The sequence below is a fragment of the Hyposmocoma kahamanoa genome, unplaced genomic scaffold (genome assembly GCF_003589595.1).
Source record: "Hyposmocoma kahamanoa isolate Upper Pololo Valley unplaced genomic scaffold, ASM358959v1 232, whole genome shotgun sequence".
NCBI lineage: Eukaryota > Metazoa > Arthropoda > Insecta > Lepidoptera > Cosmopterigidae > Hyposmocoma > Hyposmocoma kahamanoa.
The window spans coordinates 8,421,445-8,438,128 of NW_020653750.1; the positions used below are offsets into that span (position 1 = coordinate 8,421,445).

The 16,684-nt window shown below is 36.3% G+C and overlaps 1 protein-coding gene across 1 annotated transcript in view; it reads right to left on the minus strand.

The window, feature by feature from the left end:
• LOC113228655 (Down syndrome cell adhesion molecule-like protein Dscam2) overlaps positions 1 to 16,255 on the minus strand; it is an 81,231-nt gene extending 64,976 nt beyond the window's left edge. Inside the window, exons 1-2 of the mRNA XM_026462011.1 lie at positions 16,198 to 16,255; positions 14,409 to 14,625 (exon numbers count right to left, since the gene is read on the minus strand). Of these exons, the coding sequence (XP_026317796.1) occupies positions 14,409 to 14,625; positions 16,198 to 16,255 (275 nt within the window). The remainder of the gene's footprint in view (positions 1 to 14,408; positions 14,626 to 16,197) is intronic.
• Positions 16,256 to 16,684: the final 429 nt, after the last annotated feature.

Sequence of the window (16,684 nt, forward strand, 5' to 3'; positions counted from 1 at the left end):
AGTAGGAAGGAATGACACGCGCTCGTAGCGCGGCGCGGGAGGTCAATTTCTTTCAGCCGTTTCATAGAGTAGGCCAAATGAAGAGTGTGTCAGTATTTGTAAAATGGCACGACATTTTTTTCTTATGTTTAGGGGCGATTTTTTTTTCATATTCGGATTAGAAATCAGCTACTCATTTGCCTCTTAAACAGTTATCTTGTTCAACCTGTCACTTTGCATATTACCTCTAGTATATATTACGTCGTCTTAGAGTGAATACCTCATATGTAATTTCTATGTATGTAATTTTTCAGGACGCAGATAAAATCATAATGCAATATTATTGTGATATGTTTGAGCAAGAGCTTTATAAGTTTTGCTTCAAGAAAAATCAGTAAAAAAAAAACTATGTTACAATTACAATAAAAAGGTAACCTACCTCCAAAGTTGTAGAATTACATCTATTTGCCAAATTTTACTGGAATCGGTTAACGGAAAGTGGATGAAATCCAATAAACCTGATTTATCCCCTAATTTTCCACCCTTAGAGATGGAATATTTTCTTCAAATTTCACTGGAACTGAAGTACCCCCTTTCCAACAAATAAAGAGTCATTGAAATCTGTTCACTAATAACGGAATAATCGCGTAAATAAAAATGAAGTCGAATTTAGAACTTCCTCCTTGTGTTTGGAGTCGGCATCGAGTATATAACCAGAAATAGAGACGAAATAAGGGCTATACATTCCTGGTAACTCATCAGTGATACATCACTTATAAATAACAACTCTTGTTTCCAATTTCATTGAAAACAAATTAGAAAGCTGAAATAGTACAGCGCAGCGCTGAAAACTGACCTGTGTGTACGTCTCCCTAAATTCCAAAAATATTCTGTATTTATTGTAATAAAGATATCTTCAACTATGGCGTACTGTTCCATTCGGCGGTGTGGGGAAAAACAGCAATACGTCTAATTACAAAACAAACGGAATCAAATCTCATCGGTAATTAAATATTAAATAAGTAATATTGCAATTTTCGTCCATAATAGCAAAGCTCAAGTTAACTGGTCGATTTGTAGTATACCAATTGACGACACCCATTGACGACACCCGTCAATTGTTTCGAATTCGGGGTGGCCAATCGGAGCGCAGTTGTCACAGTAATGATATGGCAGAATAATTTTCATACAAATTAAATGACATTTCGTCTCTATTTTTTTCCTTTATTTCTTTCCATCCTCTAAGCTATTTCTGGGTATATACTCAGTAGGAGTCGGTTAAATTTGGTTTTCACTCATAAAGCGGCGATGAATACTTCTAATGAAATAAGTATATATCAGGATATTATAGGCCTTTTTTATGGCCGTAGTACAGGTACTATGGCCATAAAAAAAGGCGGTAGGTAGACTTAGTAAGTGTAATTTTTAAGTTTATTGAATGTGGTCAAAAACCACCTTGATATTCAATTGTTTTTGTGAAATTACTCCACTAGTTTAATAAAAGTATTAATACAAAGGTCGAACACTAAGAAAAAATCTTTCGATCCGGCTGGATTCGAACTAACGTCTTCCAGCAAAACGTGTCAGGCGCAATGCCAACTAATCCACGCAACAAACTAGCAAATCTTAAAAATTTTTGTATGTGCTTGTTGCAGATCTTTGTTTCAGGTTTTTGACGTTCGTATCGAAGGATTTTTTCTTAGTGTTCGATATTTGATTAATCATTTGTGGACTAAGTAAGGTTCCGCTTATAATTGTGAAACTTGAAACCGCTGTATACAGCCAATAAAGTGGCTATAATATTATTATACGAAAAAAGCATCAGCGTAAGTATCTCAGTCACAAAGGAGGGCGAAACATAATGAGGCCGGTAATGGAACGTCGAATCACGTCAGATGAGGGTCGCACCTACAGCCTCCGCCATCTCCCTAACAATACATTCCATTAGCCTTCGAACAATCGGGCCGTAGATAATAATTATGTTCCTGGCTTTCATTAAAGCGTTTTCACTTGATTGACTGCCAACATTTACTATATAACAAACTATTAATACCTAATTACTAAGAATACAGTATTATAAGCAATGGTCGAAACAGGGTATTCCAAATGAGTAGATAAATATCTACATATGGATATAAGGATTGACATGGAGTGGTTAAAACCACCAAATATTAATTAATTACTTTTTTCTACAATGTCCGCATTATCTAAAACAAACTATTGCGTGTACCTTATTAAAAAATGTTTACTTGGTGAAAGGTTAGTTATTTATCTTTACATGACACTAGAATTACTTTAAAATCCAACTTCAGCTTCCTAGGTGAACAGTTTTATCCTACGAAGCAGTACAAATTATTTATTATAGTAAAATAAGCAATTAATTACTATTTGGTGTATTTAAATTTTTATTGAATTGATATTCAATAAAAATTCATGGTTTAGTTGGCATAGCCTCTGACACGGTTTGCTAGAAGACGTCTTTTTGAATCCGGCCGGATTGAAGGAATTTTTTCTAATTGTTCGGACTTTATATTATTAATTATACTATTTGGTGGTTTTAAGCACCCTATGAAAATTAACAAGAGTTATAACCAATGGTTGGAACCATTAGGTAAATAGTTGGAACCATTGGTTCTAAGTCTTGTGAATTTTCAGTGATCATTTTTTTCTTTATCATCCTTGATTTTTATCCTAAACAATAAGTTTAAGGTACTTTGGCCAAGTATCGATAATAATCAATGAAACATGGAAGTCTTGTTCACGTTTTATCAAAATTATAATAATAAACGGTTTATATTATATTTATGGGAGTTTTATATATAAGATTTAAATTAAAAACGAAACAAAATATTTCCGTGTAGTACGCCCCAAAAAATTATGTAACTGGACTGGAATGTGACCCGTATTGAAGCTAAAAGCAGCACGTTTTTATTTATTTTTATTGGTATTACGTGAGGCGCACTATAACTTTCCGGAATTAACAAGAAAAAAATATTATAAATGGTCAGAAATGAATTTATTATGTCTCAAAATATTCTCCGTTAGCGTTAATGCACTTTTTCATACAAATGAACCAATTTTCAAAACATTCATGCCACTCCTCCGTGACAATCTCTGTTTTAAGGGTAAGTATGGGTTACAGTTAACATATTTTTCATACTCTTTCACAGCCTCTTTCGGTGATGAAAATCGTTGACCACATAATATAATAGTCACAAGGTGCCAGGTTGGGACTGTACGCGGGATGGCTCATAAGGTCAACGTTTTTCACCTTCAAAAATTCATTTGTCTGTCTGGCCGTGTGAGAACTGGCATTATCGTGGTGAAAGATAATACGTGTTTGTGGTTATTTTTACGGAATTTGTCAATAACTTCCGGCAAACAAATGGTAGTGTACCAATCACTATTCACGGTACAACGCACTCATGGCAATCGTGGCACACGTGGCTACTGTTGTAGCCACGTGTCCAGTTTTATTTAAAACGAAGCCACCATCCGCAGAGGCACTTTGCACGCGCGCCACTTTTGTTGGTTTCGGCTCATCTCGAAAGACCCATACACTAGATTGCTGCTTTGTTTTGGGATCGTAACTATAAATCCATGTTTCGTCACCTGTTACTATCTCCCACACCAAATTTGATGCCTCTTCGTTGAATCTGGTAAGCATGGCATTGCACCAAGTGACGTGATCCGTTTTTTGAGCCTCAGTGAAATTGTGTGGGTGGTCCACCGAGAGCACAGCTTTTTCACACCCAAATGTTTGTGTGGTATTGATTGTATTTGACTCATGCCTATGCCTAAAGATGCCCGAATCTCATTGTATGTCACATGCCTGTATGTTTTGATCATACGGTGCACAGCATCGATATTTTTGTTGTTCACAGCAGTGGACGGGCGACCATCACGAAATTCGTCACTGAGATTCACACGACCGCGTTTGAATTCTCAAATCAGCTATAAGTAGTCGTTTTGCATGGTGCTTCATCGCCAAAAGCAGTTTGAAGTCGAGGGAAGCTCCGCTGAGCTGTTAAATTTCACTTGAATTCGTAGAAAATCATACTACGAAAATTGTCACGAATTAAATCCATGGTGATATAGACAACCAATTTCTAAAATGACGCCACAATGTAAAAATAAGTGACAGCCAGATGAAACAAATTGTATTCTACAGCCAAAGAGTTCCATTTTGAATGTTGTAATTACTTTTTAAATATTGTTTGTGTAAGTGGACAGTTTCGAAAACTTATAGTGCGCCCTGTATACAAATAGCAACTATTATAATTGTGTCACATTAGTGTTACATTGTCAACTTATAATTTATTTGCCTTCGAGAAGCAAGCCAACAGTGGATGAATGTGAGCTGATGTTTAATTTATTTGCCTAGCTAGTGAATACGCTGGTGGTGTACAGTGTCTGGCAGATTTAAGACTTTCTTTTTAAACCTATTAAGATAATAAATAAATAATAAGAGAGCGTTGTTCCTAAAGTAACAATACAGCACGTAACAAAGTCGTTTTATGAATTAACCCAGTGGATAAAACGAGGTTAAAAACGCTACAATCTGATTATTACAGAATCCCAGCCGGGGGCGACAATCGTTGATACAAAAACATATGGCACTGGAAACGCGCTCAAACACTACCCATTTATCGCCGCTGCACACCCATAAGTCAACTGTCACCATAATCGTTTGTTTCACGCTCACTTGCCTTTTTGAAAATGTCCCACATCCATATAGTAATGCTTGATAAAAGTTCATCTATCAATAACTGATCCTGTGCCCTTTTGTTTATCTATAAAGTTTAATTAAAAGTATTTCCCCTCTCTTATTACAGGTAGCAACTCTGGCAAAACGTAAAAAAGTTAAAAGCCACCTTTCCTCTTATTAAATAAATGGAGCTGTTGTAAGTCAAAATACAATTTTTTGGCTTTTTAACTTAAATATATCCTTTGTTTATGTAATAGGTTCCATATTTAAAAACGCAAGATTTGTTCGCCCCGTCCATTGACTTACAAATAAATGGACGACGGGTCTAATACAAAAACCACGAAAAAAATGTCCCAAGTCAACCTATTCGAAATTTAAATTGTAATGTCATCGCAGTATCGCGCTGTCAGTAGAACAAGTGAAGACTAAAGCGGAGTGTCGCGCTCTGTATACGATTTTAGCGCCTTAAAAGTGCGGACACTTTTTAGCGCGGACCCGACGTCCATATAATTGTAAGTCAATGGCCCCGTCACTTAATATTATAAAAAGAAACATACATAGAAAAGGGTATATTAAGTTAAAAATTCACGTGATTACGCAGCTGTTGCCGCTGCCCGACCTAGTACTCCACAACCACAACCCAGGCAATCAATGAAGGGAAAACCGAAAAAGAAACTCGTATCTGGAGCTGCGTCGTCAGTACCACCGAGACGAGTTGATCAGTGCGACGAGGACGGCTTTCGGAAGGTGGAAAAGAAAAAGAAGAACACCAGCCGAAACCTTAGTGGCCACGCCCTGACTGGCCCGAATCATTTATTGCGTCCAGCGGTACCGACGACGTTGTTATACGTGTCGCGTCTTCATTACTCCACCAAGTCTGCGGATATTGTGGACTACATGCGAGTGAAGGCCAATGCAAACCTGAGGGTCGAGCGGTTGGAGTCGCGCCACAATGTGAATTTTAATTCATTTGTGGTGCGAGTACCAACTCAACACCTGTCGACTTTCATGAGAGAAGACTTTTGGTCGAAGGGTGTCATGTACCGGCGTTTCCGAGGACGCTACCGGACACCCACGTTGCGTCACACGTCAAAGTACATACGTGTAAATAAATAGTGTTATATGCATATTATCATGTTATATTGTTTTATTATATTATTGTTATATTATATGTATGTTAGTCTGTAAGGTATGTATCTATGGGTCCTAGTTGCCTGAAGTAAATAAATAAATAAAAAAAAATAAAAAGAAAAAAATGGTACTTTGAGTTACAACGACTTACGTGGGAGATATTAAAAATCTTCCATTGAAATAGCCGGCTCGTGTTCGTTTGTTGTACTATAGACGCTTTGTATATACCTAAACATTGGCCTATCAGGGGGATTACAAAATAATGTGTTACCAATAAAAGAGTGGCGGCCATGCGTGTAGCTGTCTTTTATTCATACATTTTAGCAACAGGGCACATTCAACGAGCCGAGAAACCGGTGGCTGGCAATGCGAGCACACTACGAACTCCGCCATTTTATTCAATACACCATTCTTTTGGTGAGCGAACGGGAAAACTTTTTTGACATTCCCGAGACGCAATGGCTTATTTGGAGAACTGTTTACAAATATTTCATATTGGCTACACTATGTGGTTTAACGCTTGACGACCTCCGTGGTCGAATAGCTTGCACACTCTCTGATCGGGTTGCATCCTCGGACGGGTCTTTTTTTTTATAATACTAAATAACGGGGCGAACAAATCTAGCGCCTTAAGGTAAGCGATACATCTGTCCATAACAGTTGCAGTGCCACTCAGAGCTTTAAATCGTAAACATCTAAGGGGCACTGCGACTGTGCCCGTCATCCTGAGATATAAGTTGACAAGTTCCATGTGCCTGTAATTTCACCATAACCCATACTTACCCTTAAAATCGGAACACAGTAATGCTGACACTACTGTTTGGTGACAGGAAGTGGTAAGGTTGCAGTACTTCCACTACTAAGGATCTAGCTACTGCTACGAAGGAAGGGGAGCTTGTCATTAAGTTGGTTATAAGAACTTATTTTGCATTATTAACATCAGGAATGTTTTTGTTAAAAAGGTATTCTCAGAAAAAGTAAATAAGAAGAAAACAAATACTGAATTGAAGCGAAAGCTTCAATTTATGTACAGAATAAGCTATTACAAAGCAAAGTATAATTTTGACAGCGGCTAAATTATTACGTCATTTTTCATTAACGCTACATTGCAGCGGAGGCTGGGCAGTTAATTCTGTATTGTTAAAATCACAATTGGTAATTGTTATACTATAAAAAGCCTTAAATAGAATTATTATTATTTAAAAATGCTTTTTAATTTTATGTGTGCGTCACTATTACTTATTATTAATGAAATAGGGTTAGTTATAGAGTAGGCAAACTTCGCCAAGTCTAAGTAATGATAACCACATACGATCATATTTTTTATAATACTGATTTCCTACATTTAAATAGATATTCTATATCTTAGTAGAGGTCCTTGTGAAAGAGTCCGTCCAGAGAAGTACTGCCTTACCTATTTCTGCCGCTAAGCATTAATGTGAGCATTACTGCGTTTCGGTTTTGAAGGGTATGGGTGCTGGTGAAATTACAGGTACATGAGACTTGTAAACTTATGTCTCACGTGCGCAGTGGCAGCGCCCCTCAGATCTTTGAGATTTAAAGCTCTGAGTGGCACTAGACCTGTTAGGGACACACGTTTCGCTTACCACCCGGCACACGACGTGATCGTCCCGTCATTTAGTGTCATAAAAAAGAATCTCCTAAGACCCAGTAAGCTAGGGAGAAGTGCTACGTCCAAAATTTATTAAAATGTACTAAATGTAACACGCTTCGGGTCCAAGCAAATAACGGATTTTTCTGGGTGACCCTGGTCATATAGAAATATATTATAGCGCTAAATTTGACTACGATATTTTAATTATGTTACACAATGGGCGGATACGTGATCTGTGAGGAATGCTTTTTTCTAGATCTAAATCACTTCACATATTATGTACATTTTGACGGAGATGAGGAAAATTGGATTAAAACGGATTCGACTATTTAGTTATCATAATTATTTTACATTTCATTATCATTATATTTTACATTACACAGACATACAATCCACGATATTAATAAGACGTGATAATCGTTATCAAAATAAACTTAAACTCCGTTTCTCTGGCTTAAAACTATTCTTTATTAAATTTTCACATTCATTAAAAATTTGGAAAAAAGAATGGGCTATGAAAAACAGTTGAAGGATTTTTTGATTAAAAAAAGCTATTATAATATATCACATTTTTTTGAAAACGGGAATGTTTGAGACACACTTAGGTCAGTTGTTATCCGTTATAAGTCACTATCTGTAATATTTTCAAATTATAATTATTGTATATGTGTCAAAGTGTAAATATTATTTTTAAATAATTAAGATTTTTCTTACTTATGTCATCTAGTGACGAACCCGAGAACGCAATGACGTATCTCGGGCAGAGTTGAGGTGGGGCGCGAGGGAGGCAGGGGTTGAGAAAAAGAAATGGCGGTGTCACGAATGTCTGGTTGATGCCGTTCAAAACTTGATTGTTTTTTTTGAGATTTCAACAAAAGTTAAGAGACGCCGCGTCCTTGGACCACTACCTGAAACCTGCCGGTTCATTTGGTCGTTTGTTAATTGAATGGAATTGTAAGTTGGAACGGCGAGTGTTTGATTTCGACTGCCCGAGTACGAATGAAGACCGCAGGAAATGAAGATGATAACGTCCACGTTTGTAGTCCTGATTGGATATATACATATTAATGCATAATTTGTACTTGGTGAAAATGGAAAATTATAATTTATTTCGCGATGTAAATGTAATGTAATAATAGTAATGTTTAACAATAATTATAAAAACAATAATATAATTAATTAACGAACTAAGTTCAAGCCTGCAATGTATTTAAATTTAAATTTTATTGTAAGTGTAACTTTGCTACGCCCTTGCAGGGTATCACATGTATGTACCAAAAGCAGTTGTAAGTTTAATCTGTAATATTCATGTGAAATGTAAATACATTAATAAATTTCTGCCCTCCTTATCCATTATCAACACATTTGTACTTTGGTAACTTTCGAGATATTGGCACTCAAAGTTTTTTATTTGAAAAATGTCACATACACTGATTTTGCTTTACAATAAAACTAAAATTAAATAAGATATATAAAAACCGCTTATAGAGGGTTGTAGATCTTGTTTTGCTGATTTCAGATATGTTAATAACACAATTTCGCTTAAAAGTCTATTACGTTACTTATGATACAAAGAGCAGAATAATGGAAATATTGGTTAGAAAACGTAGCCAGTCACGAACAGCGAATAGACATGATGAAAAATGTACACATAAATTGCAACACACTCACAGAGCCCAAGTTAGTATAAGTTTCCTTTCTCGTTACTATTCATGGCGCAATAAATAACTAAATGATATGATTTTTATTATTTCCTACTTGCTCAGTATCTGTACTTAATTGTACTTATAAAAATATAAGTAACTTGAATTACTACTCCGTGAACTCAGTAATAATAATAATAATAACGCGTACACACTCATAGCCAGTCACTATGGAAACTCTGTATCGCGGGTGCCATCGACACACCCATAGACAACCGCAAATTACACCCAAATTCACGAGAGAAATAAATATAGGCTATACAAATATTTCTCCCCGCCCGGGAATCGAATCCGGAACTTCTGCGTGGCGGTCCGCATGGTCACCGTTCGGCCACGAAGGCAGTTGTCAGTGTACTATCGACTATCGTTAAATCGTTGTAAATAACTGCGCTTGTGGTGAACATATTTTTTTTCATGCAGGTAATTTTACCCTCATATAAAATTAATAAAATAAATAACACAAGCGCAACTACACAGATACCACCACCAAAAATATACATGAGTTTCTATATGCCTTTTTTTGGGAGGGTTCCTCAGGGGTTGTTGATAGTTCGACACTCGGCTGAAGAATAGAGTTGGGTAAAAAATGTCGATATTTTTAATCTCGATATATCAAAAATCGATCTATTTTATCGCAGCCAAAGCAAGTACTATGTGAATATTTGCAAATAATACCAATTACATAATTTGTTCAGCGTAGTTTTGTAGAACAAATTGCAGCAGGCGACCATTACTCTATTTCTCACTCAATCTTTCTTTAATAAAATTTGTTACAACTTCGACACGTGCCTACAATTTTTAGAATTTTATTTTATACATATACTTAATACATATATTTTGGTAAGTATTGGCTTTGGGAAAAATATCGGTATAACATTTCTCTCGATAAATATTGATATTGTTTGTAAATATCGAAACGATATTACATCGACAAATTTTTTCCATTGCCCATTACCACCTTTAAAATTTGAAAATAACGCAACATTCAATTGTTCATTTATTATACATCCTCTATTATTGTATCTAATTAATTCCGGCCGTTCCAAACTTGTGTCTATTCAATATAAACCTAATCCTAATAGTCAGTCCAAAGTAAAGGTTAATTGCGCAAAGTTAAGGTGGTGAAGACCAAACTAGTTGGTAACTCCATACGCGGCCGGACACGTCGGCGGCCAACTTCACCCAACTCTGTCCAACTCTCCGGGACTGATCGGAAGCTGGGAAATTTATTAGCCTTAACATGCTCCGCACCATTGAAATGTAATTTATTAAGCCCCGTTCAATTTAATCCTTTGCTTTGTTAGGGTACATAATAATGGTCCATTTTTTAGTAATATTGTATAACCGGGTGACATAAAAAAATTAAGAATTGTAAATGTGTCTGTTCTGTGGTATTATGGCAAGGACAAAACAAAATAAAACATTCGGGAAAATATTAGTACACAACAAATATTTTTCATGTTCAGTGAGAATTAAAATTAATTGAAAGGTTCCCAAATAAAGTCGCTTTTTTCATTAGCAAAATGTAACTCACATTACCTAGCTTAATGAAGAAAAAGGATTTTAAAATGCAATCCGTAACATTACGGAGCCTAAAGTCTTGCAGAATACTGACATTTCACACACGCACACGCACACGCACGCGCACACGCACACGCACACGCACGCGCACTCGCACACGAGCTACGAAAGCTACGCAAAAACCTGTTCTACGCAGCCGTTTGCACTTTGGACGTCGGATGAGGAGGTCCCGGGATCGATTTCCGTTAGGACTAATATGAGAAGTGTCCTTTTCTCAATCGATCCCAATCTGAGTGATCTGGGTAATTCCTCGGAATGAATACCGCCAGACAATTGATATGGCTGTCTGGCACATTATTTCAGCAGACTAACTAGCATGTCCCAGAACAGTCCCACTAGAGGTAGTTGATAAATAACGTATTTCACAAACAAAATCATGCGCGAAAACTCCGTTCTGTAAGAGCCTGGCGACTGCGGTACTCATTGTAGCTCGCTTTTGTTTTTAAATTCTAATTATGAACGAAGAAATAAAAAATGATTATTAATAACGACTACTAGAAAGTAGCCGCTTGCCAAAACCATTTATCGTGACGTAAGTGATAGGCGTGACAAAATCACGGTAATTTGTCACTGTGATTTTTTTTGTAACTGGAACGGTAGTCACGGTAATCGAAGCATAACGCTTTTCCCCGGAAGCAAGGTAGGTAGTGCAGCAGAGACCTAAGCTCATTCTTTCTCGTGTACAAAATGCAATGCTTGATGTTTTTCACTTCATGTGAACACTGAAAGCGCGTTTCATTTCGGTCTCAACGCCATCTAGATTACTAAATTATCACACTAATAAATATATTTTTTATTTCTAATGTATATATTACTTAAGTACTACATACTATATGCGAATCCACGATTCCAATCGTCTAAGAAACTTAGTTTTAAGTATCGAACAAAAATGCCAAGTGTCGTAGCATTCGCTTCATAGCTTTTACATCTGCTTACCTTCTTCAAATATTCACTTTTGGCCAATTGTACGTACATTTATTTTGAGCAAACTTATTACACAAATGATGGATGTATGTTCAGAAGACAGATCGGCTCAATATTACAATTTCCTTATTTTAAGGAAATACTTTATACCATAACTTTGTTAAGTAACCAACGCATCGTATTTTTGAATATCATTAAAGAACCGAAAACAAGTCCGTAAATAATTTAAAGAAGAGCAGTATTGTTCACTTTGTTATTAAATTCTTGAGTACCTAAGAAAACAGTTACTTAAACAAAACACCAAGTTTGGTGAATTTCCTTTTATTGTAATTGACCTCGGACAGAGGTTGTTCACCATCTCGTAATGTCCTTTTACCAAAGTGACTTCGAAACTTTACTTTTCAAAAGTGGCATATTAAAAATACAAAGCTCGTAAACAGTACGCTGCGAACAAAGAGGGAACTGTGTTTAGAATCTTCAAGAACTTGTAGTAGCTTTTACATAACATTTGCTCAGGTGCGAATCTTGAATGCAAAATGCCAATGTTTCCATATTTTCCATACAAACTTTGCAATTTCTAGTTGTGGGAAGTTATAAGTTCAAAAATTTTACACCTGCCTGGAAAGTTTCTGATCTGTTAGGTACTATAACAGAGTACCTAGCTTACTTTTTATTTGCGAGTATACGTAAACATTAAAAGGGAGTTATATATAACTATTTTATTTTATTATACCAAGTGACGGGACGAACGAGTCGTGCACCTGGTCCATAATAGTTGTAGTGCCACACAGAGCTTAAAATCGCAAAAGATCTGATCGATATTTATGATTTTTACTGACCCGAAGGAACCTATACTGCCATCGAAACGAAAAAGGCACAACTAACGTTTTTATAAATATTGAGAATACATTTTTTTTATTTATTGTTTATTTATTTATTTTATTCACAATTAAAAAGTTTACAAAAAGAAACACAAGACAGCGAATAAACACCATTAACAGATTTATATATCGCTGCCATCACATGCTATCAGGCGTCTAACAAAATAATTACTGACCAATACTTATACGTATCTAATAATTTACGCAGCTTACACTTAAGAACTAATAACTTTAACAATTTGATAAATAAATTGACCTAAGGATCGTTTTACAATTTTTTGGTTTACCTATAAGTTTATCAAAAACGTCACTTGGCAATTTATTAAGCGGTAATGGTAACATATATCTCTAGATACGCTTTCCATAATTGTTATTGTATGGAGGAAGAATATACCTTGGTAGGTAAATTAGATTACGCAATTTACCGATTCTTGTCGTTTGTTTTAACATGTCAATTTTATCTATTTCATCACAAATTATGTATATATTTATTTTACTATATACTGTTTACTGTGTTTTAATTGTATGTTTGTACTGAATCAAAGACACGATGCTATTTATTGGCCTACATTTTGTTTTTGACAGTATTTTTTTTATCAAGTGGCGGGACGAACAAGTCCTGTACCTGAAGGTAAGCTACACGCCTATCCATAACAGTTGCAGTGCCACACAGAGCTTTAAATCGCAAAGATCTGAAGGGCACTGCTACTGCGCCCGTCACATTGTGACATAAAGTTGACAAGTCCCATGTGCCTGTAATTTCTCCAGTATTTCTCGTCACATTACGGCTTAGCGACAGAAATAGGTAAGGTAGTAGTACTTCCTTGAAGGAACTCTCTCACAAGGCACTCCATTGCTGCTAAAACATTACATTGCCATAATATCATTAGAGTAAATTAAGCAGGCAAAGCCGCAAAGTCCAACGGACAGATTAATCACTCTCTCGCCCTTCTAATTGCATCTAAAGTATGCACTATACATATAATTAATCTTAGCGAGAGATATGGCGAATGTTAGTGCGCATTCTGGGCTCTCATAATAGCGAAGGTATTCCCTCTAGTGTAGGCAGTAAATATTAACTTAGGCGGTCGCGTATCGCTTCATACTAAAATATAGGTAAAGTTGGGTAGTTTATTTAATAGATATGTCGTCGACTCTTCGCGACGGAAGTTTCAATCTATACTTAATCTTAACATCGATCAGTTGCCGAACTTTGCTAGCACACAAAGACTTGAGAGACGGCTGTAATCAATTATGGACTTAAATTTGAATTTAAATAGCGTAAACAGTAAATTGTACGTGGTGTACGCCCGAACGATGTATCGTAGATCAAACGCGCTGCTACAAATCTTTCCTAACTCTGCCAGAGAACGCTTACCGCAACTGTGGTTACTATGCACCTAGACAACAAAGCAGTTTTGTATTTACGTTTTAGTACAGAACCTTAGTAAGATATTTCAGAAGCACAAAACACTAACTTTGTGTTATATTGAGTATCGGACGTCACTTTCAAACATCACGTGACTGGTCATGAGGACCTACTTTGTCTATTTGTTATATTATTTTAATTCTTTTTCTTGTTTTGTTTTCTTTGTCTTTTTGTTGATGTGACGTATAATTGAACTTTTTCAAATCTCTACTATAGGCATTGCATTGGCAATTGGTTCCTAGACATAACTTTATGTATAACTATAATAGTAATTACTTCGAGAACTCCTAAACTAAATTAAAAAGTAATGTTCAATCCAAACAGTAAACAAAACTGTAATTCAGTTCAAAGTACATTAAGTAAGTTCAGAACGTTACCGGTAACTCTATAACTAAGAAATCAAACCTACTTGTGCTTTATAGATAGGACAGAAGCTCACGATTTATTATAACTTTACCTTAACCCAGGTATAGTGGTCATAATCTGTCCTTCAGCGGTAACCCAGTGTATGTCTGGCGGTGGATGGCCAGTGGCGTGGCAGATGGCGTAAGCGCCACGCGTTGCAGGCCACAGGATACGAGACGGTGGCTCCACGGTGAAATGGGGCCGCTTGTCGCTCGATCCCGTAACTTGTACCACCGCCACGGTAATGAGCATCCATGATATTACCAGCTCTGTAACAATTATGAGGCAGTCATTTACATGAACTCAAATTCTTGCGGCACAACACACTTCGCATACTACGCGAAATTGCAATTCAAGTAATTTCACAGTCACAGTGCCTAACTTTGTAAATAATGTCTAAATAACTTTGAAAATCAATTATTAATTGAATAGATACTTTATTACCAAACAATGCTTTAACCTTCGTTCACACGGCATTGACCTGCGCGTTTTTTAACGATTACAAACGGATAGACAGCGGGGTGTTCACACGTTATATTTCATGCGTTTAAAAGACGGATAGCCACAGTATTCACACAGCAATCGCACTGAGGACACGTCTGTGATGGATCCACGCTTTTATGTTGGCATAGAAGATATAACGGCTTTGCCGCTGGAAGAACAGAAGGTATTGGGTTCATCCAATGAATTAAGAAAGCAGTGCCTACAAACACTTGAAAAATTTTAAAAGCAGTATTTTGAAAACCAGTAAAGCACATTTGAGAAATTGTACGAAAATCAGAGAAATTATGAAAAAAGACGGGCTGTTCCGCTAAAGATATGAATAAATCGTTGTCCACTGAAGATTCGCCTGTTATTTTCTATTAATAAAATTATCCGTGCCCTCCTTCCAAAAGATACTTCAATACTAGACGCCGCTTATTCGGTGACTATTCGACAAAAAACGTATGACTTCGAACCGTGTCAAAGCGATGCATTAATACTATGCGCCACTGCACACCAAATACGGTAAAGTTCATTCGATTTGCTTGACAAATCCGTTACGTATTCGATTAACATATAGAGATGCGTGCATTTTTTTCAGGACAAACACCGTGTGTATGGTTCTATATCTAATGTATGCGATACTGTTTATAGATTACACCCAATCAGTTTGGGCCGGTTCAGAAGACAAGCGTAGCGTGTTAGCAAAACACATGCCAACATGCGTTTAAAACATGTTATTGGATTTTCATCTGAATTGCATTTAGGCTCAGCCAGTATGCTTAACATGAACCCGAAAACAAAACTTATCGCTTCTCAGAATTGTCAGTTTTCTCGCGAAAATGACGTCATTACGAGCTATCTCTGTACATGCAGGCTAGAATCACGAAATTAAAGCCATCGCGTACACAAATATCAAATGATTACAATTTCTCTAGCTCCATACCATGACTGCCATATTTTGTGTACTTTTAACAGATTTTCATAGTTAAATATCTTTGCCGCCCTCTCATCAGTAGACAAGGTATTTGACGTGTTGTTGCACTTTTTAGTTTTTGCTTTTAACAAAACAAGTCGCGTACCTAATAATCATAGTATTGACCGTGAATGTTGGTGGTTATAAAATTTAACGCCTTCAAGTTTATATTATCATGGCAATGTATTGTCCAAATACGGTATACATTTTATACTGTAATAAAGAAAGCTATTTAGGAAAATCATTATCATATTTCTGTTACACTGATTTAATAAACGTCAAGAACCGTTTAAAAAACATAACGACCAAAATGAGGGCGCCCTAATGCCCCTTTGTACCCGTACCAGTTTGAAGTTACCGAAAAATAATTGAGTAATTGTACTTGTTCTATCGCGACGTAGATGACTCTTTACGTAGATGACAATATCTCTTTCTGTCATCTCAATCTCCGTGCTTGCGTTGCGCTGTCGTCAATAGCGAAAAGAAAGGTTTCTCAAGTGTGTCTACGTCCCCTCATTTTAAGCCTACAGACCCACACGTGCGCGGGGCGCAGGCGGCGTTTTATATTGTAGGAGTTTGTATAAAGTTTGTATTCCACTAACAAATCATTATGGAAAATTAAATTATACAGTATTGAACTCTCAGCACCTTCCCCGAAGTAACAACGCCTTGTTCATATAACTTTAAAGTTTCATCCGAAGCTAACTAGTTTACTTACTTAAAATAACGACCCTTCACAAATTGTATTTTCAATTAAATTATTATACAGGTATCGAATATGAAGGACTAATTTTACCTTAATTACATTCATTTAACTACTAATAAATTGATTGGCGCTCTAAGTATTCCTTGCAGAGACTGGAACTACT